The sequence below is a fragment of the Anopheles merus genome, chromosome 2R, assembly GCF_017562075.2.
Source record: "Anopheles merus strain MAF chromosome 2R, AmerM5.1, whole genome shotgun sequence".
Taxonomy (NCBI): domain Eukaryota; kingdom Metazoa; phylum Arthropoda; class Insecta; order Diptera; family Culicidae; genus Anopheles; species Anopheles merus.
Genome location: NC_054082.1, coordinates 51,296,154 through 51,322,957, shown reverse-complemented (window position 1 = coordinate 51,322,957; position 26,804 = coordinate 51,296,154). Strand labels below are relative to the sequence as shown.

The window sequence follows — 26,804 nt, the reverse complement described above, 5'->3', positions numbered from 1 at the left end:
GCGTGGTATGAAATTAAAGTGCAACGTGGGCTAGAATTTTGGGGTTGGAATGTAAACTATAATTCAGCGTGTGTGCGTATTAAAGGAAGAGACCCCAGCAATGTTTTGCCGTGCAGGACGGTCCTGTTTTTTGTCACCTCCCACAACAAAACTTGGATGATACAATTACCCCACCAGTTATCTCGCGTTCTTGATAATCCAGGCGTTTTGCTTCGGGCATTATTTTTTAAAGTTCCCACTGTTTGCGTGAGCAAAGTTGGGCAATCAAGCATTAAAGATTTATGAAATTTGCAGCTTCGTTGGGATGAGAAAAGTGAGCCATACACTGACACACTCACTAACAGCAGGCACAGTCTTCAACGAACCACAGTCTTATTGCCTACCACCTACTCGGCGTGGGTCACACCTGGACCATTACGGGATTGGCGTTAATGTTTAAAGCTTTGTTTTAACTTTTCACCTAGCGCAAGTAGCGGCCACGCATTGCAGGATTGGCGCGGGGCGCTAGCCTATCAAAGGATACACGTTCCAAGAATCAGCCCGGGCACCGGTTGGCAGAAAAGCGCTATGAAACCAAGCGCGTGGAGATTTTCACAGTGCAAGGCCGCGAGTGAAGGAAGCGCTTGTGCTTTCAGCGGCAAGTCTTTTGAGTCAACAGACAAAATTATGAATAATGAAGGTAAACAGGACTGAATTAGCACGTTTTACATCCGGTCAGTACGTGGGAACGCGTGGGAATTTTGGGAAGTTCATAGAGGCATCGTTAGTAATGGAAGGTTCAAGTGATGGCAGAAATGTGTTATCGTACGAAAAATAGCAAGCTTAGTATTAAGGAAATAAAATACAAAACTTCCTCCAAGACAGTGTATTCGAATAAGACGTTTTGTTGGTGCTTAAGTTCAGATCTAGAGGGCGCTACCCTACACAGCTGCCAGTGGTGGTCTGGCGCCTCGTCAGACAACCCTTGACAGCCGGTGAGCCGACTAGGTTCTTCGCCCTGGCCGGATAGCGCATGCCCGGTCGTTCACTCATGGCGGGCACGGCAGAAAGCCGAGAGTACCGTTTTCAACCAGCAGCCCCTGGTGATCCTGGTGAGCGCCCGGATATGCATATGAATCTCCAGAGAGAATGAAATTGAAGGAGCATGGGCTGCCAAAACTGCTGCTCCCCAAAAGACGCTTCATTGCATTGGTCACTCAAGGGCAAGGACACACTCCGCGTAGAGCAGAAGTACGGCCTGTGGCTCACGTTGCACTACATTGCGCCGTACGGGAGCATCGCTCTCGCGTTGAGCGGATTTGTGTGAGCGTGAGTGCTGCATTTTTCCTGCTCGCCGACTGGTACACCATGGAGCCTGTGCCTGGTCGCTCCGAACGTAAAATGTTTCCCGATGCCTTAGTTTTGGTGTGACGCCTTCGTTCGACAGACGTTGAGTCCGCGAAGCCTACGGTACGACGGTGCGACGACACAGCGCGTTCGAATCCACCTTCTTTCCCGTTAGGGCGTGTGTGTGTAGTTCGGTCGGAGTATAGTGGAACACAATAAGCGGAAGTCGTTCGCCCTTTGCTACCTTCCGTAGTGCGGGCGATGGGTGATTGTGCCAAGGGCCCGTGCCCCGCGAGATGAAGATGACGGTGCGCACAGCTGTCCGCGGGCGAGTGTTGACAGATGCGGATGTGATCGCAAATCGCCGTCCCTGACCAGCCAGAAGCAGAAGTGTCATGTGGTAAGGCGAAAGTTGGATGTGGGTGCGTGTGCACTAGTGCGTTTGCGTGTAGTCGCAAGGTTAGACGTGCAGTTAGAAAAGTGAAATCGCAACGTCTCTGCTAATAAGTGCAAACGCTACTTTGTTGTAAGGTGAGTAAGTGGAACCCCTCTGTTACGTCGCAGAGCAAAGCGTGTGATGTGGGGCAAAGATGTCAGTCAAGTGTGTCCAGTGAGGTAGCGACCGACTCGACCCGAGTGGCATTAGGTCCGAAAACAGATACCAATCTGCAGTGCGTTTGTGCCGGTAACGGTAAGCTCGCTGGTCGCGTAAATCGTTGCTTGCGGTGCGGTGTTAGCTTGTGCAGGCGCTTCTGTTTGCAAAGCCAGCCTGGTGAGGGAAATGGCTCAACGCAACGACCCGTGCCTAGTGCATCTGGATTACTCAGCTGGTGCCAGGCTGGTGCAGGGTGGTCGTTCAGCAGACAGTCATCGTTCGGTTGGCTTCTTCTCTCGCCATCGATGCGCATCCATGATAGGCTAGTGATAGTCGCAGTGGTTAAGTCTGATGCAGCCGACCAGAAGCTACGCTGGAATAACCACTGCGGAAGGATGCAGACTGGTGTTTTCGAGTGACCTGCAGCTCTTGAATCCACTCAGTTGTACCGGATATGGATTAAGCGGAAGGAAGGGTTGATGGCTATGGTTGATCTTACGGTTGAAGTGGAAGTGCCCGCGATGGATTATGTTGAAAGCAATATTAATTTATTATTGCTCCACCCGTACGCTGTTCCGTCGACGAAGCCTGAAAAGGATAATTGGACCCAAAGCTACGTAAGCCGCCACGGCATAGTAGGGGGAGAAGCAGGTGGTGCCTCGGATGGAGTGGGATAAATCGTTTCACCAAAACAGCACCATTGAAAGTGTTCGTTCGATCGTGCGTAATGGAACTCGCTGGGAGAAAACGGGTGGAAAAATGCAGCAACCACAAAAAATAAAAACAGAATCCCTCGAGCTACGATATCCCTGGTGATATTGTAAAAGTTTGTATCATGTGTTAGTGTGTGAGGGGTGTTGCTTTTTTGCGGTGTGTTTCTTTATTTGTGGCAATATTCGACCATGGATCGTTTAGCACAATCATCCCGGAATGCAACCACCAAGCCAGATCCAATAGACCCGTGCCTGAGTTTATGTAGGTGAGGGTTGGCGTTTTTTGTTGCTGTTAGTCCCTTGCTAAGTACGTCCTGCCCATGGTCAGCATTCCAACGCGGTCCGTATCGTTGGTGCGATGGAAACTCGCCAGCCTACACAAACCTTTCGTGGTGGGTCTATCCGTGGCTAACAAGTGTATTAGTGTATGCGTGTGTATGCTTGGTGCTAGCTTCGAGAACCGCTAGTTTGCAAGCAGTCTAGCCCATTGGTTGCCAGTGGGTTTTACAGTGAATAGAGATGCCAAAAAAGGCAAAACATGTAGCGAAAACACACACAGCTTTTCATCATAACTTTATCATGGTGAAAGTTTATCGTGGCGAATGTTGCTGGGGCGCAAGAAGGAGGCCGAAATAAACCTAACCGTTTGTTGTTTTTCCATTTTATTTTTTGTTTGCAGCAACGGAATGTGGAAGTGAGTGTGCCTGCAGTTGGGGTGTTTGTGTTTATGTGTTTGTGTCTATGAGTTTGATGTGCTTTTGGGTGAGAAAGTGTGTGTGTGCGGGAAATATTGAAACGCGTGAGAGCAAAAATAGCTTAATCGAAAGAGTGAGAAGCGCACAGCATCTGGAAAGTGGATCAAAGGGATGGCAAGTGTTTTCAGCAAGTGTAAATGCGTGAAAAAATAGATAGATTTCATAGAAACGGAAACGAAACGGTTGTGTGCATTGCTAATGGGAACCAGGTTGGAGTGCGAGGTACTAAACAAGAACGAGCGCTTAAATGACTCATCAAAAGAGGTAATAATTGGGGGAATGTGTCTTTTCAACAGGAATGCTGTAGAGGTTCATTTTAATTTTTATGATTTTGTTGTTATTTTCTTTATGTTAAATAAACTACAATAGAGGTTCAAAGTTTTCTTCTTGTACAGCATATTCTAAACAAAAAAGATAAAGCTGCGTTTCCTTTTTTCTGTTGATACGTTGAACCCATTCCAGGCTTTGCAGTGTGACGACATTATGTCCCTCCAAAGGCTGAAAACCACAAAAATACAACAGTGGTTAAGTGAGCTGGGGAGAGAGGGAGAGACTAAATGAATAAAAAATGAAAAAAAAGAGGAAAATAAAGCAGTGCTGGCCAAATTAAAGCTCGCGCCCTGTTTGCGTTTGCAGCACGACCACGTGGTGAGATGAAACATGTTGCAACGGTGATGACAGGGTTTAATTAATTTTTAATGGTACATCGGAGTGTCGGTGTAGGAGCCACACGGTCAGCGGGGCTTTGATCCATTGCATACAGTGTGAGGCTTTTTTTTATCGGTACTAGTCCCTCATTGTCATAAAACATGCTTCCCAAAAAAGCCCCAACTGCAACAGTATACTACAGTAGATGCGTTCGGATGAACGGAAAACCAAAAACAAAAGCTGTCCTTGCTCTCGCATAAAAGCAAAACTAATCACACTCATGGTCGAGCAGCTTTTGATAGGGCGTGGGAAAGGGAGTGGTGCAGCAGGAAGAGAAAAATCACGTTCCCTCCCCATAGCGCTGCTGCGACCATCAAGTGACATCGTGTGGGTGTAAAACAACGCAGCAAAAGTGATAAAAACTTTGTCTCCATCAAATAACGCCTCCCTTCGCATCTCTTCGCCGTTTGCCGGCGGGGGAGGGCCAGAAGCAAAGATAAAGTAATGCTTAGGCACCGGCAACAGCGAACGAACGGGGAGCGAAGGAAAACAACCGCCCTGGCACCCAGCAAAACCAAAAGCCAGATGTGAAAAAACCGCGTGCGTTCTTGTCGCCGTTGTTTGCTGGTGTCCAGGAAACCGCGGGCGCCCAAAGAAAACGTGGCAAGAAAATGATGCTTTTAAAATTTACCGCCATCATTACATTCGGTGGTGCAGTGTTTGTGTTGTTTTTCTTTCGCTTAGGTGCGCCCCTACTCGGTGATGGCTGCGTGCTTTTGCGAGATTGTTTCTGTTTAGCACCAGCAGCTCAAACACCAGGAGCCGCATCCCGCAAAGTTAAGGGAAAAGTGTTCCTCTCCAAGGTAATGTGCGTTGATTTTTTGTTTGCCTTTGTAGTTAGTGAGGAATTTCGTTAGAGAAAAGCATCATCAAAAGCGCTTTCCATTTCCTGGCCCAACCCAAATGGATGCCTTGCTGGATACAAACACAAAAACGCACGAAGGAGAAGCGATCTCGCAGAGCAAGGAGCGAAAACTTTCCGGGCTGTCTTTCATAAAGCGCACGAAGCGTCTGTTCGCGGAACAACTGAGCGGTATTTTGGATGGGATGGTTTTCATTTAATTTCCTTCCTCCGAACACAGACCATCCAACTTGATATGCTGCATGAAGCGGGAGGAATGGAACAGTGGCCAAGGCTAAGATATCCTATCCGGCTGCCAGCCGTCGCCCAGTTACTGATCTGCGCGGATGCCGGACTTGGACTTGGCCAGGTGGCTGTGGTAGGAGCAGTGTGGCGTGCCGTTTTCCCATTTGATTGGCACACTTTTTTGTGTACATTGTTTACGGGCTAAAGAAGACACCAAGAGAGAGATACATGCGCCGAATGGCACAGGGCATTTTTCGGCTGCTTCATTTCTTTGGGTGTTGGCGTTATTTTTTGCGCGTGAGATTGGTGTTTAGAGCGATGGACTGTTTGAACATTGCGCACGATACGTTGATGATATGGAGCAGGCTTTCCCGGTGAAGCTTCGTTGGATGAGGCGACAAAAATATGCACACTTCACGTTGGTTGGGGATGTTTCTTTAAAGTTTGTTGAAAAGTGGAGGCATGGCTCGTCCTTTGTTTGGAGAGATACTTTTCTTCCCATCCTCTCAGTGGGCCTGCAAACATTACACTGAATGATGATATTTTATGCTGAAGCAGCACATCATTTTCGCAGAAATCGTTATCCCCTTGACGTTTTGTTGGCTACTTTTAGTCACTTTAAAATATTCACAATAGCTGGTCGTTTTTGCCCCGTACGGTCTTCTTCTGAGTTTCTTTGGCTCACCCTTGCTTAATCCTGCACTTCCGTTGATCAGCGCACATTGGCGTGCCTCGTGCGATGCCGGGCTGTATCTGATGACAGTGTCATAAACGACACGTCGTGTTGTGTTGTTGCTGCTAATAAGAAACCACAGCACAAAGTCGAGGAAACCGAAGCCTGTTTATCTTAACGAGCACTTTCTTGCACGATTGTATGCGCCGAGTTGTCACACAAGCTGTGGGGCCGTTTCTCACAAATTAAGCAAACCGTCTTCCGCTAAGACGACTTTGTTACCATTTCCACTCAGAAAAGTCTCCTCTGAGCCTTGCTAGGAGAGTGGGGCTGTTTACATTGGGGCATATTTTCTAATTATCTTCTCCCACCGGGGGATGTCCCATACGCGAAAGCTCGTGTCCGGGGTTTTAGCATATCAACATCAAAACAGATTAAATGTAATGTTCGCAAGCGATGGAATGAGAGAACGTGCGAGAGTGACTCGTTTATTCTGAGAAGTACCGGTAGCAGGGATGGAAAGCGACCACATTCCTTAAGATAATGAATATGTTTCGTAAAATACGCCAGAGGTTTCGTCGACAGGGGTGGAGAGAAAAGCTTAAGAATGCAAAAATGAAGACAGAACATTATGATGTTTTGTGTTGGTAGCTACTACATGTGAATGTATTATTTATATCAATGGTGGACTTTATTAGATGATTTAGAGTATTGCTTTGATCACAAGATTTGAGTAACGCTCCAAAAATAAAGAAAAATTAGATATTAGCTATCTTTGAATAATGCAGAAATAATACTTTCGAATGATAATGCAAATTAGAGCTCATGTGAAATAGTTTATCTAAGATAGTTTGCCTTTTTCGTTATTACGCTGGAGGTCACATAAAACACATAATACATAAAAGGAAGGTTCCAAAACTCATTGTAGAAAGGTAAAATATCAATCACATTCATGTAATCATTGAAATTCTATCTGAAACCAAACAAGTAGCAAATGAAGCTGGCAAGAAATGATGTTCATCGAAGCAATATGCCTGTAATGCTCATGACATATTTGATCAATTACAATTACTGGGAAACCTGACGAAACGATACGAAAAATAACAAAAGAAAATGTTGTAGATGAACCAATAAGACTCTTGGACTTGCATCAAAATTAATGTACAACCATAATGTTTTATAACAATTCGATGAATAAAAGGGTTTTTCAGAAGGTTATAATCAACTGGACAATTCACACCATGATTCTAAATGACAATGCTGCAATCAATAACGGACAAGCTTGTATGTTTGAGTTTGTCTGGAGTAGTCTTTAGAAATAATATTTATGTTTTCTGCCGATAATCGAGTCTCTCTTGGTATGCAACAATGCATCAACTAAGCTTAAGGCCGCATTTTGATTACGATTCAACTATGATTAAATTATGAAGTACCAAGAAAAACGGTATATTTTTTACGGTGCAGGAAATCGATGTACACTTCATTATAAGAGATCTTATAAGTTTATGCCACTATATGATATAAAATGTTGAACATAAAATAGGTAACAACCATTTGAGCTGCCAAGAGAGTTCAAATTCACAATAATAGAGACAAAAACAGCAGATAACTTCAATCCATCCAAAACGGTTGTGTACTGTCTCAGATATTTCAATATGGTACAGTTATGGCAAAACTGACACCATGATTTTGGCTTCATGAAGACTACTGGAGGACGTATAAATAGAACTTTATTATTGCATAGACATAGACAAAGACCGAGTATAAAAATGAACGGAATATAAAAGGTCAACAGATTTGATGTTATTAACAGACTTGATATTAACGATAAAGATGCCCACTCTGAGCGTAGCCTGAAACATATTACTTCTTTTGACAATGGCTCATTACTTGAAAACAGGCAGCGGACGGAATAGTTGAAAGTAACACATTTGAAATGTTCTGTAACATTTAAATGCAAATCATAAATTGGTTTGAAAAACAAAACATAATATTAAGTAATAGAAACAATCATGTTGTAATTTATCAAAACTAATCAGCAATACTCATTCCACGTGCAACCAATTCTCAGCTCACAAAAACTTACCATTCGGAACGGCACACCTGCGACACAGTCCATCCACAAAGCGGCAATTCAATTGAAACGCTTGCTTTTTGCCTAGACCTTATGAAACTACGTGCCTTTGCCGAGAAAACAGCCACCTGCAGAGCAGCTCCACTACCACTAGCCTAGCCTCAGCGGTCCGAGACCAACAATGACGTCTAGAGTGGTTAACATTCATTTGATTTGATTTTCTACACTCATTTGCACCTCCGCTGCTGCCATTTTCATAACTAGTACGAGCGCCAGTCCTCGAGAACGGCAACGGAAGACCTGCTTGGGCTCCGTAATTAGTTCATTTCAATTTGACCCCTTTTGCTGTCGCGCCACCGCGTGCCTCTGGTCCTTTCAATCCATCCCAAACGACATCGGTGAAAACGAAAATGAGCAAAGAAAACAAAAAACACATCCTCTTTGAACGTTTGCATCCTTAGCTTACCCGGTCGCTGGCCGGAGTTACCTGCGCTGGGCCATTCGAGGGGCCACGTGTATTTGGCAATTTTCTCACGTTTCACAGCCACTCGACACGGCACGGCATTGTGTGACGGTCCGCTTCGAACCGCCTGATAGACCGAGGGGGATAGCTGGAAGTTGTTACTTCCTCCCAAGAATCCTTAGAACCAATGCTTACAGTTCCCCTGCACGAGCGTCTCGTTCCAATGGCGGTGTTTGTATAATGGGCTAAAGTTTCTTAGCGTCACCTTTACCTCACGGCAAATGGAACCTTTGAGAGGGAGGGCATCTCTTTTTCTCCTCACCAAAGTGTAGCACAAATAAGGTGCTGAATACATTGTAAGGCACGCGAAGGGGCTTGGCCAGGGTTTCGGTACGGGATGGAAATTAACGAAAACCGACACGACAACACATTCAAGTAATATTCAAATAAATTCCTAATTAAAGCAAAACGCGTTCCGGCATCGGACAAGCGTGTCGTATAAAGCGCTCGTCGACCACCAGCAGCTGCTCGTGGAGGTTCTCATTTCCCGGAAAAAAGCGAAACAACGGAAACGACGAAAGGCTTCTACGCAAAGGTTGCTGGTTTGTCGCTGTGTGGGTAGCAACTGAGTGGAGAGGAACAGCTAGAAGTTAAGCGACATCCGCACCAGCTTCGCCAACGGATCTAATTGTGCTGAGTGGTGTTCGGTAATGTTTTGCCGCAGAGTGCCATTTTTATTTCAATCAAGCCATCGTCCCAGATAGCGCCGGTTTTGGCTCGCCCACTGTGCTTGGTTTTCGATGGGATGTGCTTTGGCATTCGGAGTGAAGATGATTCTTTGTAGCAGACAGTAGACGCTCTGACAAAGTGGTTCGACGAGCTTTTGTTTTGGTGTTTTTCGTTCGCATTCGTCGGGCTGGAGCACGTAATGGGGCTTCGTGCAAATGAAAGCGCCGAAGACGGGCGCTGCAGTGTCACTTGCTGGATGCTAGAGTACCGTGGGAAAAACGGCCGTCTCCCTCTTGTACGTCCGTTTCGTTCGATAAATTTGGATGGTAAGCAGGGTGGCAGGAACTTCCATTGCCAGGGTGCGGATGGTTCTACGAATAGAAATCCTTTCGCTTCGTGTCTGCTTCCTGTCTGTCTAGGTGCAGACGAAGAAAACGTGTCGGTGCCAGGATTTGAATGTCCGCCAGAAAGGAGTCGATGCAAAACGATACCGTGCCGGGGATCGCTTGGGCGGATTCACCACCGAGCATGGCTAGTTGGTGTGGTCTAGTTGAACGAATCTGTCGATTGGATGATCCATTCGATTCAGTATGGAGCAGCAACCTCTTACCACGGGTAACTGCCACAATGTAGGAACGGCGAGTGACACGATAAATCGAATTAATCGCTTCTGTTGAAGCTGATTCCATAGCACTGCACGTTGTGCCCCGTCGCTTGAATACCGTTGACATTCTCTTTCACCCCGTTTCGATGCCATCAAATTGAGCAGAGAGCGTTCTTAGAAGAATTTTGCAATTCGTATTCTACTGCCGTTGGTTCATACTGGTGAGTGGTATTGGGGTTGGGTTTCTACTTTCCCGAAATCAATCAATATTCACCGTCATGCGTTGGTAATCCGGTGTAATTTTGTGTTTGTAAGCATTTTGTCGTCGTGTTTTAAGTGCAATGGTGCTGCCCCATCTGCATTAAGGATTTTAATAGTTCTATTTTCTTGTGGAATTAAACAATTGAGTTAATTCTACCAATAGCAAGAACTATGTTTGGATTATAGAAACATAATTTTACAGAAACATTACAATTTGTGGATATTTTTAAGTAGATACTATGTTTTGTTATTAGTTGTATTTTATGATCATTTAATAATTGATAAACACCAATCGGTTCTTGAAATTGCGTTTATAATTGATAATTTAACAATACTACAGATAATAACCGATAAAATTATTCGAAAAGGACATTCGCCCGCTTTTCAATATAAATACCTTTGAGGTTCAGGTGACCTATGCAGGCTAATACGCTTATTTATACCACGTTACCTAATAGTCTTTCTTCCCTATTGGCAGGAAGATATACATTGAAATCGATCCCGTACGGCCTTATAGGGGCTGGTGTAGCTTTGCAATAGTACACCGTGCCGCCTCTAAGAAATAATATTTATTATTTCGAGACTGCTGAGTCCCGTACTTTCGAATTATTTTCCGATTTTCGGGTTCGGTTGTGTTTCTCTGATCTGTTGAATAAGACTGAGTGAGACAGATTTCAGCTGGTTTAATTTTTACTGATTTATTTTTTTTGGTACAGAGCAGTGTAGCACACGCTCTGTATTTTGAGCAGCTTGTTTGAGACCTCGATTTGGATGAAAGATGTGAAGTTTGGTCAAAATATATATAATTCTAACCTCATACTGTGTATTACGATAAATACCAACGTTTTATCAGTTCTCAGTATCAGTTAAATGAGAAAGCTCATTTACTTGGTAAAGATGTTGTAACGCAGAGCAGTACATTAAATTTGTAACAAGACTTTATATTGACATACAAATTATCTCTCATTATCCAGCACCAACACTCATGTACAGTGTTTCCGGCTCACATGCAAATTAGGCAAAAGCCATATTCCCTTTCTACGATTTACTTTGATAGCCATACTTTCAGCATCAATAAATATTTTCATAGTGCATCGTACACGACAGTAAAAAAGTCATGTACGAAAACATTTACATGCGAATTTGCAACAACGCTCCCTTGGGAATGAGATAATCTGATCAAATGTATCGTAGCTTAATGCAAAAGAAAAAAAGTGCCCTAATTAGGCCAGCATAATTGATCTCATCTCGATGGATTTGAGATGCCATCAAAGCGAAACAATTTTCAAGTGGCTTCGTGAAGCATGTCCAAACGTTGTCTGCTTTAGAGCGTTCTCCGAACTCGATAAGGAAACACTTCTCAAGAGCGCATGAGTTTATGTATGTGTGCTTGTGTTGAATGTTTTTCTATACGCGCACCATTTCCTCGAAAGCCGTAGCGTAACAGCGAGCAGATGCTGATAGCGATGCCCAAACACCTGGGCAGCTGTTTGGAGCGAGACAGAGAACACAAACAAACGAAAAAGTTTGTGCCGATTTCCCCTCCACCTGAAGCAAATGAGCTTCGGGGTGGGGGCAGTATAGCCCAGGCTAGGAAAATGGTGGAATGATAAGGAAGCATTATTTACGCTTAAAATTTCGACAAACAACTGTTGTTTTCTAATGACAGTACATACCGTTTAATTCCAGTCAATTGCTTTTCATTTAATTAGTGCGCCTCCACATCCGAGCACTCAGATGCTGACGAAAGATGTACGAGGTTGCGGCTTAGAGGCGCGTTGCGTTGACTAGCGAAAATTTCCACGTTCAATTGGTGCGAGCAAATGCTGTCGGAAATGTTGGATGTGGTATGGCACAGCGCTCTAATGGATTCGGCAGCGTCAAAAGTTCGACTGCTCGACTTTATAAGACCGCGCACGGCACTACGATAATGAATCCGGCGTAAAGTGAAACCCCTTTTGTAGCACCGTGCGGTCATGAAAAATTAATACATGTCGCCCTGTATCGAGTGTGCCCGTTCGGCTATTAGCGCGTCAATCGTGTGCTAAGCTTCAACGAGGTGTGAAGTTGGGCGTGTTTAATCTTACACTTTAGGTAAATGTGATACCCGGCGCGTACTCTTGGTTCACGAAGCCGCCTTGGAAGCACCTTAATTATGTAAAACACTACTTTAAGAGCTTCCTGGGCATGAACCAGCCCCCGGGTACAAGGGAAGCCCAACAATTGTTCCTTTGCACTGGAAGGGGAGCGTTGGAGTGATTGGAAAAGTTCCGGCCACTTTCTGGATCATTTTTACGGTTTTGTTGGATTCTTTTCCCCCATGTGGTCCGTGTCAATCGTTTGTTTTGCCGAAGCGGCTGACGGCTTGTACTCGCATCTGTCTGCATTCCCAGAGTGCCCGGGCGTATGGTTGAAACTCCCAAAATACGATTATAGAAATATAAAGCGACCCTGTTGAGCCTTTGGATACTTTATTTGGCAATGTAACTGACAGAAAAAAGAATGGTAAGAAAAACTTTACACACACATACACACAAGCATACATGGTATCATGACTTTCTCTGGCACATACTGTACGGTGAGTTTCGGATAGGAATAGCACACCCCATACGCGTATTGCTGGTGCTCATTCCGATAAAGAACGCACGCGTAAGAAAATGAAAAAGCCATAACCGGTCTTTGAAGGGATAGCCGTGCGTACGCCTTGCGCCGGAATCCCTTGCGAGATCCGGACTCCATGCGAGCGAATCCATTTTCCAATTTTCCCCGGCTTACGGCCCGGCCTGTCCCAGGGCTGCGCAAACAAACATACAAAGTTATAATTTATATTTATCCGCTCGCTGTGTCGCTTTTCCAGCTTGCCGGTGTGCTGCTCAACCGCTACGCCAAAATGCGTACACACGTACACCGGGGCACATGGGGCGCATTCAGAGGATGTGGCCAGGCTCGCCGCTCCGGGGCCGCAGCCGAGGAGCGTGCTGGTAGGGCCGGGGAGGCAATGCTGGCAAAGCTGTTGACACAATCCAGCCAACGGGAGCGACCCACCGGTTTGGAAGCTGTGGAATGGTGGGTTGCGAGTGGTTTGTTTGCCCAACGTGTGGTAGGCAAATCGTAGGACGTTACAGCTTTAACCGCCACCAGCCACCAGCCCGGGTCGGTTTGAACTCATTAAAAGAACGACACTGTTTTGGAAATTTTCCTTCTTGATTTGGCGGGGGTCTACTTGTCTTGACGCGCCGAGTCTTCCCCCTCTGTCGCCCCCAAAAACTGTGCTGCTGATCAAGATAAATATTTGTGGTGAAATTTCGGTCCACCGAAAAACTATCGCAACAGGGGGCAACCGGGAACCTTTGCGGTGTCAAATTGATTTATACCGAACGGGACCACGGTCCATGGGTCGGCCTCGGGGGGAAATGGTGTTTTGGGGCTCAGCTCAGCTTCGGTTCTTGAGAGAAAGTTGTTTAATGATGCCGGTGTCGGTGCTGAATTAAGAAAGTCAACGAATGGCATGGCAGGACGCAAACGGTTGCAGTGGGCGAGGTACATGGGACGGCGCAACGGGTAGCACAGCTTACTGCGGCAAATTAACGCTTCTTCCGGCAGGCTCCCCGGATCAAAGGCACCGAATTTATGTGTGGGGGTAGTTTTAAGGGTAGCGGCGTAATTCTTCGATTGCTATCGACGTTGCCCCATGGATTGTTTAAGAGGGTGATTGCTGCTCGGCTTCTTGTGAATCCGTCGTTTCCTGTTCGGAGGCGTATCATGAACAAGATTACACTCGAAATCTTGTAGATGCGTTGCAAAATGCTAATAATTTTCAGCAGAAATGATTACATTCGCTTGTGCTATGTTAACATTTCGTTCGAATCAAACGGTGGCGGCATGGTGAAGCACAAAAAGAAAGTTCGGATTAAATTGGATTTACACTATTCAATGGGGAAAAAGATGCCTTTCCTTCCGAGATAGAGAGCTTTCTCATTTCGTTGTTAAGCTACATTGTTAAGTGAAATCGGCAAAGTCATCCCCAAAATAGGACCGTCTGTTGTGTTACATCACGGCAACTGCCGTTGTGAATGGTTTCGTTGTGAAAGAGACACTACTTGGAAAATGTTTCGAAAATTTGTGTGTAATCCTGTGGGGTCGAAACAAAACAATAAAAAGTGATAAAAAAAACATCGCTTTTCAATCCCAGTACATTACATGGTACTTTGCAAAGAAAACAATTAGGTGAGCACTTTTTGCTATCGATGTTCGAACACAATCCCACCCAAGTCAGATGGAAAGTAAAGCTTTTAAAACAGTGAGTAGAAAAAAAAAGAAAAAAAAACTAGAGCAGCTTTGTTGTGTAATGAAATCATGTTCCACTCACCCAGTGAGTCTGTTCGCTGGCGTGTGTATTGTTTCCCCTCACTTGCCAAGCGTTGAAACAATGGACTCATGCCATGCTCATGCGAAGACTTTGCAATGGTTCGAAATTGTAAAGTAAAAAGTGTACCACTGATGTAACGCCCACTCTCACTAATGTTAGATCCTTTTTAATTAATTAAGATTAAGAGCATTGCTTTGCTCTTTTTGTTCAGCTTTGTTTGCAGAAATTCTCTTTCGTCATCACGCCCGTAGGCTTATAGGGTTTGCGAATAGGTCTGTTCGGATGGGATCGGGCTCTTTTCGTCTTCGTTGTGCGGTCGTTGGTGTCTGTCTTTGGTTAACGTTTTTTTACTAACTGCACTAGCTACTACGAACAGTTGGCGAGTAAGACATAAAACGAACCATAATCAAAACATTACCATTGCTTTACCATTTGCGATGGTGAAGAAAAGTCAATACAGAATGGCAATTGGAAAATGGGTCAAACAACAAAAAAAATAAATGAAAAGGAGCAACATACAGTAAAATGGATTAAAAACAATCGAATTTACCAGCGATGGTGTTTTTTTGTTTATTTTCAAGCACTTTTTGTCTTTTTGTTAAAGCAAAGGCATGTCCGGTTTTGCTAGAAATTTATCACACAGTATGTGTGTGGCCAATGCCTGAAGCAGTAATGCTTATCATTCTAAAAAATGGAATCGTTGGCTGGTATCTGCCATTGCGTGCGGCCACAGCAAGATAGATGGCTTTATGGTAAAATGGTTGGCAGGGGGTGAGAGACAAAATAAACGACCTGAAGTTTGAGGTTGACGAAAAAAATCAAAGAAAAATGGAACTTTTTTCAACCTCACTGTCAACCGTGCTGGAAGTACAAACTGGCAGATGACATGCAGATGCCCAGCCGTTGGGCGTTTTCTGTCGCCAAAGGCGAGGATTGAGTAGTCAACATATTTCCTGAAATTTGGGTTTTTGTTGTTAAATATTTGTGCAATTTTCCTTTTCTTTTGTTGCTTGGGTTTGCATGGTCTCTGTATGTTCTGTGCGCATCTATTATAATATCGCCCCACGTCGAGGGTGACCTTTGGGGGTTTTTTTCAGGAGGAAAGCAAAAAGAAACACTTACTTCTGTATCGACCATAGCCGGCAGGTTGGCCTTCGTCAAATTCCCAGCATCAAAAAGCAATGGGTAGCAACTGGCAACTATGAAGGACGGGAAAAAAGTATCACCACCCACCGTGTTTTTAAGCCTAGCGCCTGTTCAGAACTGGACCACTTTAGGATGGAATTGACAGCCAGAGTTAGGCACTATATTTTGAACGGTAGAATGGCCAACAAACGGCACACAGTGTCGTTCGTTCGTGAGATGATTTGAGTGAGTCTTGGTGACCGAGGGCAACGCACCTTCAGTCACCAAACGTATTTTTGCTTTCGTATGAATAATCCTCTTCGTAGCGATATCGCACTGCCGGTTTTTTGGAATACAAAAAAAAAAGAAATAAACCTCTTTGGTTCAATGAATGGGTCGGTATTTTTTGTCAGAGATAGCATTAGAAGGCAACTCTCAAGAAGGGTCGAAAATGGGTCGAACTACTCAACATCTCTCACAAATACCGAGGTAAGACACTGAAGGAGTGAAAGTAAACAAGGGAAGAGAACGTAGAGAAGGAGTAGCAAGCAAAATAGCAACTAAACAAACATTTTAAGACATAAAAAGCCAATCCGATTCCGTCTAGGGGATTGCGGGGCGAGTTTGGGGCATAGGGAAAAAAAAAAGAAAATAGACCCAACGGAGGACTTATTCATCCATCAATCATTTTGGGAATAAAATTGTCACTCGTCAGCGCTTGTCAGGTTGTAGGTTTGATGTGAGCTTTACACTGGCCTACATATGAAACGTGTTTAAAGTAGTATCCACGTCTAATAGATGATATTTGGTTTAATTTCTACGATCTGTTTGCTAATCAAATGGGATCTGAAAACGGTGCTTAGAAGCACAATAAGTCTGAAAACTCTACCAAGTGTCTGAAAGTCTATCTTTTACTGCGGCTTCTTTTTTCCTACTTCGAGCTGGAATTACACAACTGATTCGTTTTATTTAGCAGTTTGATTTGCTATCGTTATGTAGCGATTTTAGTCTAAACTATCGATTGCATGTTTAGTTATTTTAGAAATATCGTTTAAGCTCGGCTGTATTCTATTTCTATTTCAAGATTCATGCGTAACTACGACAATAATGTAAGTCTATTGATTCAAACAGTTATGTAAAGTATGTTATCTCCTTTAACATCTCGAGCTAATTTGTTGATGTTGATAAATTAGGTAGCGTTTGGCCAATGTAAATGAGTCAAAAGCTAGGAAGACGAATTTGTTTGACATTCTTTCATCCATAACGTTCTTTTTCATTCCTAATGTTGACATTTTTTCATTCATTTGAATTAGGTAATTAAATAGGTATTTAGTATATAAGGTACATTGAATACTATCAAATTATCTTACAGTAAAAGAAGCGATCTTATGCTGTTTTACCACTTATTTCGCATGATTTTGTTGAAGTGTCATTTTAAGTATGAACTTTAACTAACTTTTATGTTTGGTTTCTTTCCGTGTGTTATTATAATGTATTTTATGTATTTATTTCATAATGCTCATTCCAATCATTATTGTATTGCTCTGTTTTTGCAGCTAAATAAATGATTCAACACTCGCTAAACTTACAACAAATAATATTTTTTGTATGTTTAGTTATGATTTATCCAGTGCGCACATCTGAACAAGTGACCGATTGTCTAAAATTGCTTGCAAAAAAGTCCACATGAATACCATTTATTTAAAAACTGTATCAATTATCTAACAAATGTGCAGAGTTTTTAAAACATTCCATTGTATTCTGGTTGGAAATATGATTACTTTGATGTAAAAAAACTGGCATCCGATTAATAAATAATAACATCACGTATGGTAGGGAATAAATTTCAAATCTATTTTGCCAGGAGTACACAATGTCATGAGTATTTAAAAACGATCAAGAAAATAATAAAAGAAAAATGTGCTACACTATTACAATAGTATGTAAGTGTCATTTAGTATTACAAACCCCAAGTAGTTGAAAAACATTGCGAACAGTTTGTATTACCTGTGCACTTCACGTACAATTTTCCCATCGTATTACATGTATTGATCGTCGCCATCCCCCAAGAGCATAAAATCCGGGGTGACTTCCTTAATTCGCAAACCACTACATCTCCTTCAAAATAGAACAGCTTCAAACACTGTTCCATTTTCTTTGCGACAGGTCGAGCTACACGACAGGGCGACAGTTCGGTACGGTAATGAAAAGAAAGAAAATCCAACAGCTCTATTCACAAAGTGCACACAGAGCACTGGTGCATACACATATACACTGTTCACATAGCTACCTACATGCATGTGTTCTTTGACAGAAAAAAATGCCCAGGTTGAATGTACAGCAAATCTCGGAAAAGCTCCCTGCAGCGCCCCGTGACAGCCACAGCACGACTCAATCCGGCACAATGCAATCCTCTCAATGGAAGCACAAATTCTGACATAAATCTTTGGCGTATCCGTTCGCTGTGGCACTTAGAGCGCTTTTTCCTTTTGCGGGGGTTCTTTTTTTGCATTTTGGTTCATATTGCTTCAACTCAATGCTCATCGCTGCTCATCGTCAAGCGACTGACGTTGCAGCTGGTCGCGACGGTGAGCAGCAATGAGGATGTGCAGCTTTTGCCGAACCGCAGGACACAATCCGGCGCCGGTACACCCTCCGCCGCCAGATAGCAATGACTCGCTCGCTACATGTTGCACCGCGTATTTGTTTTTATTTTGAAATGCACGTTGTTAGCGACGTACGGCATTGTGCTCATTTTTGTACAGGTCCCTCTACCCTCGTGGCAGCGTGCGCACCGAGGGGCCGCAAGGCGAAACCGCGGAATTTTCTGTCCCCATCAGCCATCGGCGCCGCTACTGCTGCTCGGCTTTCAATAGCGAACGTTTCATTAAACCGGGACCAGCACGGTTCGCAACCGGTGTGTTTTCGCCGATGATGCTTGAGAAGACTTGGTAGTTGGAGGTCTTGTTATCACGTTAAGCCTTTCATATGGTCGATGGCAGTGCGCAGAACGTGAAAGAGGAAACCTGCACCTGCATCACAGCGACCGGTGCGAGCTTACCTTCACTCTACATCGACGATGACAAAACGATGCTTCGAGGTGCTTTGCTGGAGATGATGTAGAATTGCAACAAGCAGAGAGATAAAAAAAGTAGTATAGCACCTCAATGCATCAAAATCTGCAACATTCATCCATCGAGTAGGTTTGTGCATGGATGGCGTGTGTTCGGTTGGGTGTCCTGTGTTTTTCAACCCATTCCTGCTCACAAGATTTGATTCCTTGCCACCACCGTGCCGCTGTGCGCTAGTTTCACATTTCGACCAACCCGTTCGGGCTGGTTTGGTGGCTCCGCGCTCCCAGTTTCGGCTTCGGATGGTGGTCAAAGTTTTTGGCTTTCTTGCGCAACCGCCACCAGCCACCACACTCGTTAAGATTGGTTCCCGGGCGCAACCAATAGCCCGCAACCCGCGCACATTGGCCACAAGCTTTGATGGCTGGAAATGAAATGGCAACCGCCACCATAGTTGAGTTGCGTTTTAATCAACGATTTGCTTCAGAAAAGCTTCCAGTCGTTTGCGACGACTCTTGGCTCGACGGTAAAACACACACAAACATTAACACACACGCTTGTATTCCAGGAACTGGCATGGCAAGAGGGAGATCTGTCGCCCGTGAACGGTACCAAACTGAACCGTTTTTCCGATGATGCAGCTGGGTTTTAGCAGCACGCGCGACATCACTTCCGCCGGGATACGCTACGATGATTTCGATTTCGGTTCGATGTTTGTCATGTTTGCCGGTCAGTGTGCGGCAGTGTCGTTTTTTTTCTTCTTTCTCCGTTTTTGCTTCACTGTGCAAAACGGTCTCGCGGGCAACAATTCGTTTGATTGAAATCTAAGGCCGGAATCGAAAACCACAAATCCTTCATCGCAATGTATTTGGCTGCAATGCGAGCTTTTCACTCCCTCTCGTTCTGCCTCTGTGTATGGCTTTCTTGTGTTTCAGTATCATCGGGCGGTGATTGTGGTTGTTCGTAATTGAATCTAATCATTTATGACAGTTTGTGGTGCTTGGATGGTGTGAAGTCGTATTATAGAGATATCTGTGCCGTTTGCATTCCACCACAAGCCCGTTGGTGAATGGAAAGTTGGTATACTAAAGAGTTTAACTAAACTGCAATACTCATTTCACCATCATTGTGTAACAAATTATTTAACTCTTGCTTTTACCAATAAATGCTGTTGATTAGTCAAACTTTATCGATATACGATGTTTAATTTAGGAACAAAAAAAATTTAAATTTGAAAAAAAGTCTACTATTTGTTGAACACGATGTTGGAAAAAATGCTGTGTTTTTATACTTACAATGAAGTCAGACAAACTGACGAACTGAATAACGGACGTTATGACTTTTCTGTTTTGATTATTTATCAGGTTTTTTTTATTCAATTTTTAGAAAAGTTCAAACTTCCGAAAAACATATTCTTGCGGTTTGCTGTTTGTAAAGCTAGTTTTTCAGTTTTTGAACATGATAGAGAAAATTCTCTACTACCCCAGGAATCACTGGTTTTCCTTGTTGTTACAAAATTACGAAGATTGTTACAAAATTATTACTTTTTATGTCAAAACAATGCAAAGAGAGATAAAGAGAGAAAAACAAGAACATCCACCAATGTGGTGGATGCATGAAAAATAGCAGATAAAAGAGCCGAATGTTACAATGGACGAGGATAGCGATCATTTGTGCGATGAGTACAGGTGGGCTAGGGAAAGGAAGTACAAACAAAACGCGAGTTTTCTTACCTCGGTACGTGAGGGTGCATTGTGAGCTGGCCACCACTGTTTGTCGATGTGCTTCCTGCGGGATAGCAAACGGGTGGCAAAGCGGCGGAGGTGTAGAAAATGAAGCAGCACAACAACGAAAAGCCGTAACAACATTCGCTCCATGTTGCCTACTAATCGCGTGCTTCGCTGGGCCCTTGGACGCTGGTTGGTATTTCGTTTGTGATTGAGTTGGTGTTTATTGTTATTCGCCCACTATGGAGAGGATGCCTAGAATACGAGGAAAAAAAAAAACAAAACACAAAAAGTCCCAGCTTGTGGGTGGGCAGGCAAACTGTAATTTTTGCACCATTCAGTACAATGCCAAAATGGAGCGGCACACGGCATGTTTGCCTGGGGGTGTTATATTTTTCACACCAATCGCTGCTTAGCCAACGAGCTAGAGAGTGTTGCGCGATTTGTAATCATTACCATTATTACCGATTGCGGAAACGTACCTTTTGTGACGCTTAACACGATAGTTATTTATCCGGCGAAGCATGGTTTACTTAATCGTAAAATGGTTCCCGTATTTGGTACGCTCTTTGTTTGCCGTGTACCATGGGGGCGTTTGCCAAAATCAGGACACTTTGCGTGGCCGTGTCGTGGTTTGCGTGTTGGTTTGAATGTAGTTTCTACTCGTGAAAATGGTTTCAGTTTGAATGGTGAAATAGATTAACTCACGCTTGACATTGTTTCAATTTGTTGGATTGGACCGAGAATCGCGTTCCCCTTAATTGTGATGCTTCTACCCACCAACAGTTTTTCATAGTTTTGTGTTGCATTTTTAAATAATAAAATATTATGGTTGTTTTAGTGTTAAATAATTGAACAAATTTTTTTTAGTGTGATTTACAATGCCATGGGTTAATTTAGTTGATCTTTGAAATTCATTTTTCGAGTTAATGATTAAACATAATTTAAACCATAATTTCGGAATATTAAAGCAATTTAATATATGCATGTAAAAATTTGGCGAGGAAGAAGAAGGTGCATCGTGAAGCTATCAGTATTTATTATTATAAGTTTGCTCTATATTTTAAATTATGTTTGACTATAAATTACTTTTTTAAACGAGCTTTATTTATAATTTTTGAAAACATGCATTATACATTATTTCCCAAAAAAAAAATTATAACTCTTATTTAAATAAAACTATAGAATCGCATTAAGTATTATTATTTTCTCATTTACAGATTTTGGTGCTACAACATGCGACGACACTTAATCATTGAATATTGTATTCACTTACCATTGAAAGACGTGATAAAAAGCATCATGTTCAACGCAGTTTGCAGAAATACCTCGACCCCAGCAATGCTAGTCACAGCATTGCTTACAACAGCAATAAAATGGAATGGAAATGGAGTTGAAGGTTAACGTTAAATCTGAAAGATAATATTCTTAAAAGAAGTCTTGAGCGATTGAAAGTAACATTTAACAAAGTCTATTTTCCATTTGTTGGTTGAAAACGTTTGAACATGTAAGAGCTAATCAGCTTCACAATAAACTCCTGTGACTAAGCAACAGAAATGGTTGTGACAAAACAGGCTGATCATACTCGTGCCATCAGGTACCGTTGGCAAGCTGGCGGAGAGTGATTTGAAAATCGTGCGAATGTCGACCAAAGTGTGCTGGCTGATGAGAAAGTTTGGTTCGATTCAGTGAGTTTAAGCAAAGTTCAGTGCATTCGACGTGGAGGATGGAAGAGAGCGTGTTTTTTTCATCGAAAACTTTCACTACGACAAAAAGTATCACACAGTACCATGCTACTTCCGGGTTTGTATAAACCTTGCCGTATTGGTGAATTGAAGTGAGCAGGGCTCTTTTTTGCGCGCGGCTATTTTGGGTTCTTTTTTATGGGTTTGCCTTTCTTTTGAAGTGAAGTGTATGGTTACGGGTGCTTCTTGGTGTTGCAAGAAAGCAGCGGAAGGTTGAGCCGGTGATACCACTTCGGTTCAAAGTTATAAATTAGCTTCCATCCGGGCAAGTTGATCGATGAATTTGTGGCACAGCAGTGGAGCTTTCGCTAGAGAGTAAGCACCCGGTTACAACAGCTGCAGCATCGAAATTACGTTTCATGTGCGACGGAGTGTCTGAGCGCAAAAGAGAGTCTGGCAAGATTCTCGACAAACGGGGAGAAAACATTTCCTAAAAGCATTTTGAGGTACAACTTTTATGCGGCAGGTAACGAATGCTGGAGTTCAAACAGCTGTGACGTAACGGCACCATCTGCTTTAGATAAGCAGCCTCAGCAACACAAGCTGCAGCAGTCGCAAAAAAGTATTCACCCCGCACACACACACGGCATGGTTTGCACAGCTTCGAGTGCAGGACAAAGTTGAGGCAAAAGGAAAATAAACTTATACGGTTGTCATCATGGAGTCCTCAGCGTTGCTTCAGTTAGGTGGACTGTTGCTATTGTTCATCGTTCAGTACACTGGAAGTGTAAAAGATGGTAAGTAGTTATAATTAAGCATTAGTAAATAATCATGTTGACCAAAAACAAAAACCACACAATTTCAAACATTGAATCTGTTGAAAAACCCACACCCATGCCAATGTTTATCATGAGCGAATATTTTCCTCTATAATGGATGTTTTAATGTATGTATGTATGGATGTAACTGAATGGGTTGTTCATTACATAATTTATCAACGGCAAAGTAGCTCCATCGAGATTGGTGACTTATGACAGCTTTGAAAATAAATGATTTGAAAATAATTATCTGTATTAATGGGGTAGTGTTTAAAGTAGTGGTGGGAGCTCGGAATCGGAACTACCCGATTCCGATTCCGTGTTTGGAATCAGTTCCGGATCCGATTCCAATGCTGGAATCGATTTCGATTCCGGAGTCGATTCCGGAGCCGATTCCAGAGTTGGTTTCGGAGCCGATTCCGGAATTGAATCTGGAGCCAATTCCGGAGCCGACACCGGAATCGATTCCGGGATCGGAATCGGCTCCGGAATCAGAACTTGACTCCAGAAATGGAATGGTTTGAATTGAAATAAGAAGTGTGGGAAGCGAAATAAGTCCGCGATTCTCCATGTAAATAGATCATTTTCAAGTAAATTTTGATTCTTTGTCGATATCAACACATAGCATCATTGGACCCAAACGCCTATTCGTATGAAGATGCCGGAACCGACTCCGTTTCGAAGCCAATGCTGATTTCGGAGTCAATTCCGATGTCGGAACCGATTTTGATTCCGGAGCCAATTCCGGAACCGATTCCGATTCCGGAGCTGACTCTGATTCCGGAGCCAATTGCGATTCCGGAGCCGATTCTGGAACCAATTCCGGATCGAATTCCGATTCTGGAACTAATTCCGGAGCCGATGCCGGAACCAATTTCGAAGCCGAGTCCGGAACCAATTCCGGAGCCGATTCCAAAATTGTTTCCGGAATCGATTCCGAAATTGGTTCCGGAATCGATTCCGGAAACTGATTCCGGACCTACTATCCGGAATCGATTCCAGAAAATTTCGGAGCTAGCCGGAATCGATTCCGACGAAATCTTCATTTTTCCCATCACTAGTTTAAAGGCTAAACCGTAGTACTAGAATTATGCGCAAGTATTATAATTCACGTACCCATACATGTATGGTAAACGATATGAATTATTTAATGTTCTGGCACGGTACAGCGAGTTCTCGAATAGTGAAGTGGAGGCATCATGTACTTTACTCTCTTAAAAAAGAGTGATTTTATACTCAGATCGCCGGCCTGACGTCACAGTTTTTCGAGTGAGTACGTAGCGCATGGGAAGAGAGCGATGAGAGCGGCAATTTCTCGTACGATTGTTATCACTCTTTTTTTTCACTGCGATAAGCGATGTAGCAAATGTCGTTCTCGTTCTCTCTTTCCTACCTCTTACGTTCTCAAGAGAATCATTGAGCGTCAAATACAAAGCTGAACGATGAGCAAAGTCGTCATGCGAATTCATATGACACGGCGCTCAAAGTGTACAGCCTCACCTTCAAGATTGTAAACAACATGCACCAGGCGTCTCCATAATCCTTGTAAAACCTTAGTATAATGTACTAGGCGTCTCCATTGTCAATGTTGAACCTTAGTAAAATTCTTTAAGCATTTCCATGATAAAAAGCAGTTCTGGAATACTAATTTGCTTTGTATACTGTTACTCATATCGCTTAGTGGTTCAATACTAAGTGTAAAAAACTTAAATGTATTTTAAAATACCTTTTTGCCTGATCAAGAAACAGAACAAGGCCGATACCTACGCGCAGGCATTTCCACTGAAAACGATGGGGAAGAACAAAATAAACAGCACACACATGACCTTTTCGTTTGAGTTTAAGTTTGCAAGTCTTTATTAACAATGAAAAAATGTCTTATATTCTATTTTACTTTCTAGGTTAACCCGATCCTCAGGGGTACGCTTTTCGCTATCTTTGACTGGATCACTTGTCTCCTTTGTTTTCCGCGAGGAGCGAGGATGTAATGTTCACCCGTCTTATCCTTTTTTTCGCATGGAGTTTTTTAATGCGATCCTTTTTGTCCCCTTGTCTTGTTTTATTGATTCACCCTGTTCTAACGTTTGTCGTGTGCGGGCGTGGGTTGTTTATGTTATTGGCGAATGGATGCATGGATCGTTTGCGAGTAGTGAGTATGTAGATCGCGTTATACTTATTTCGTATAGCGACCCTCGGAAAGGATATTATTTATTTAAGATAGCGATAATGATCACTGAGTAGAATATTTTGCTAGTCTGAACTGTTCAATATTTTGTGCAATCCTGTTGCAAAGTTTGTTAAGCTGAATTTGTTAGAAATCTGAGCTTATTTATGATATGCATTTCCGTTCCTGTCTGTGTTTTATTGTTTTGAAAACAAAAAGACGGCTTGCAAAGTATGTTGATTTTTACGAAATCTAGTCTTATCTTTCTTAACGTTTCTTCTACCTTACATTCATAAATAGCTCGAAAAGGGAAATTGAATTAAATAAAATTTTTAAATTTAAAAAAAGTCGCATTTGCAACACTAAACATGGATTATCGATACTTGTAAGGAGACGTTATGCAATAAGGCAAAAAAAGAAGAATTGGGTTACTTTACATACAATATAACCATATCTTAATTTCACCGTTGGACAGTCACAACATGTGTGGCACCTTTGATGAAAGCTTGTTGGTTATTTATTTATTTATTTATTTATTTCATATATAAACCGACGGACCATCGTGTCTAATCGACAACCTTATAATTAAATTAAGGAGCATATAAATAAACTTCTAGTTATAAGGAAACATTAAATGTGACGTAGACGCAATTTCTCCTTGAACGTGGAAGTAGACATACTAAAATCGAACAAATCTAACACTTCATTGTACTCGAGGGACATACGTATAATAGGGTGTTCCTGGCTTTGGTTGTTGCGGGTACGCGGTACACGGAGATGGAAATTGGATCTAAGAATCCGACAGGGAGCGAACAAATTGATGCTGGCTAGTAATGCCGGGGAATCGATCTCTCCGTTAAGGAGCCGGAATATGAAAAGGCATTGAGCGTTTTTACGTCGAGAGCAGAGTGTTTCAAGTCCGAGAAGCAGACACCGCTGATGGTAGGAGGGCCGAGCGTGGTGGGATTACCATGGAAGGAATCGAACGGCGTACCTAATGAGTCTCCGTTGAATGGCTTCGAGGCGATTGATGTCACCAACGCCAAGCGAGCACCAGATCGGACAGCAGTGCTCCAGGCACGACCTTACGATGGCACAGAAGATCGACTTGACGCACATGGGATCGGTAAACTCGCTACAGATCCGCGTAATTAGACCGAGTAGCTGATTTCCCTTCGCAACAACGCTGTCAATGTGAGGGCGAAATGATGCTACTTCTGGTTGAGTAGCACCCCCAGATCACGGATACATGCCGTGCGAGCCAAAGCCGTGTTGAGCATAGTGTATGTAAACGTGATGGGGTGACGGGCTCTGCTGAATGATATACACTGGCATTTATCAGCACACACTTGGAGCGCGTTTCTGTTGCACCAGCTGTCGAGATTCTCAAGGATCATTTGAAGGCGTACACAGTCACTGTCGTTTCTAACTGGAGCGAATATTTTTACGTCATCGGCGTACATTAGGTGTTGGCCTGGCAGTAAAACAAAAGATAGATCATTTATTTAGATGAGGAAGAGTAGCGGTCCCAAGTTACTCCCTTGAGGCACTCCGGAGGAGCTGGTGAAGGAGTGAGAGCGATGAGATCCTATGCTTATGTAGTACGAACGACCAGTTAAGTATGAACGCAGCCAGGTGATGTGCTAGTCCAGGAAACCGAGTTTTATTAGCTTCGAGAGTAGAATATCATGAGAGAAACTATTGAACGCAGCCCTGAAGTCGATATATACTGCATCAACTTGAGTACCACGATCCATGTGGTTGAAGCAGAAACCAACAAATTCAGCAAGATTAGTGGTGGAAGATCTCCTTGGGAGAAATCCATGCTGACTAGGGCTCATATAGTTTTGAACTGTT

General features: G+C 43.2%; 1 protein-coding gene across 3 annotated transcripts in view; it reads left to right on the top strand.

Moving 5' to 3' along the window:
• The first annotated feature begins 1,398 nt into the window (after positions 1–1,398).
• The window catches only part of LOC121588030 (neural cell adhesion molecule 1), a 112,067-nt gene continuing 86,661 nt past the window's right edge, over positions 1,399–26,804 (top strand). Inside the window, exons 1-3 of one of the 3 annotated variants that reach the window (XM_041905519.1) lie at positions 1,399–1,449; positions 3,314–3,653; positions 21,501–22,762. In XM_041905519.1, coding sequence (XP_041761453.1) covers positions 22,684–22,762 — 79 coding nt within the window. In that variant the 5' untranslated portion in view covers positions 1,399–1,449; positions 3,314–3,653; positions 21,501–22,683. Of the gene's footprint in view, positions 1,858–3,313; positions 3,654–21,500; positions 22,763–26,804 lie in introns of all 3 variants that reach the window. The other 2 variants (XM_041905518.1, XM_041905517.1) reach the window with 2 other exon arrangements.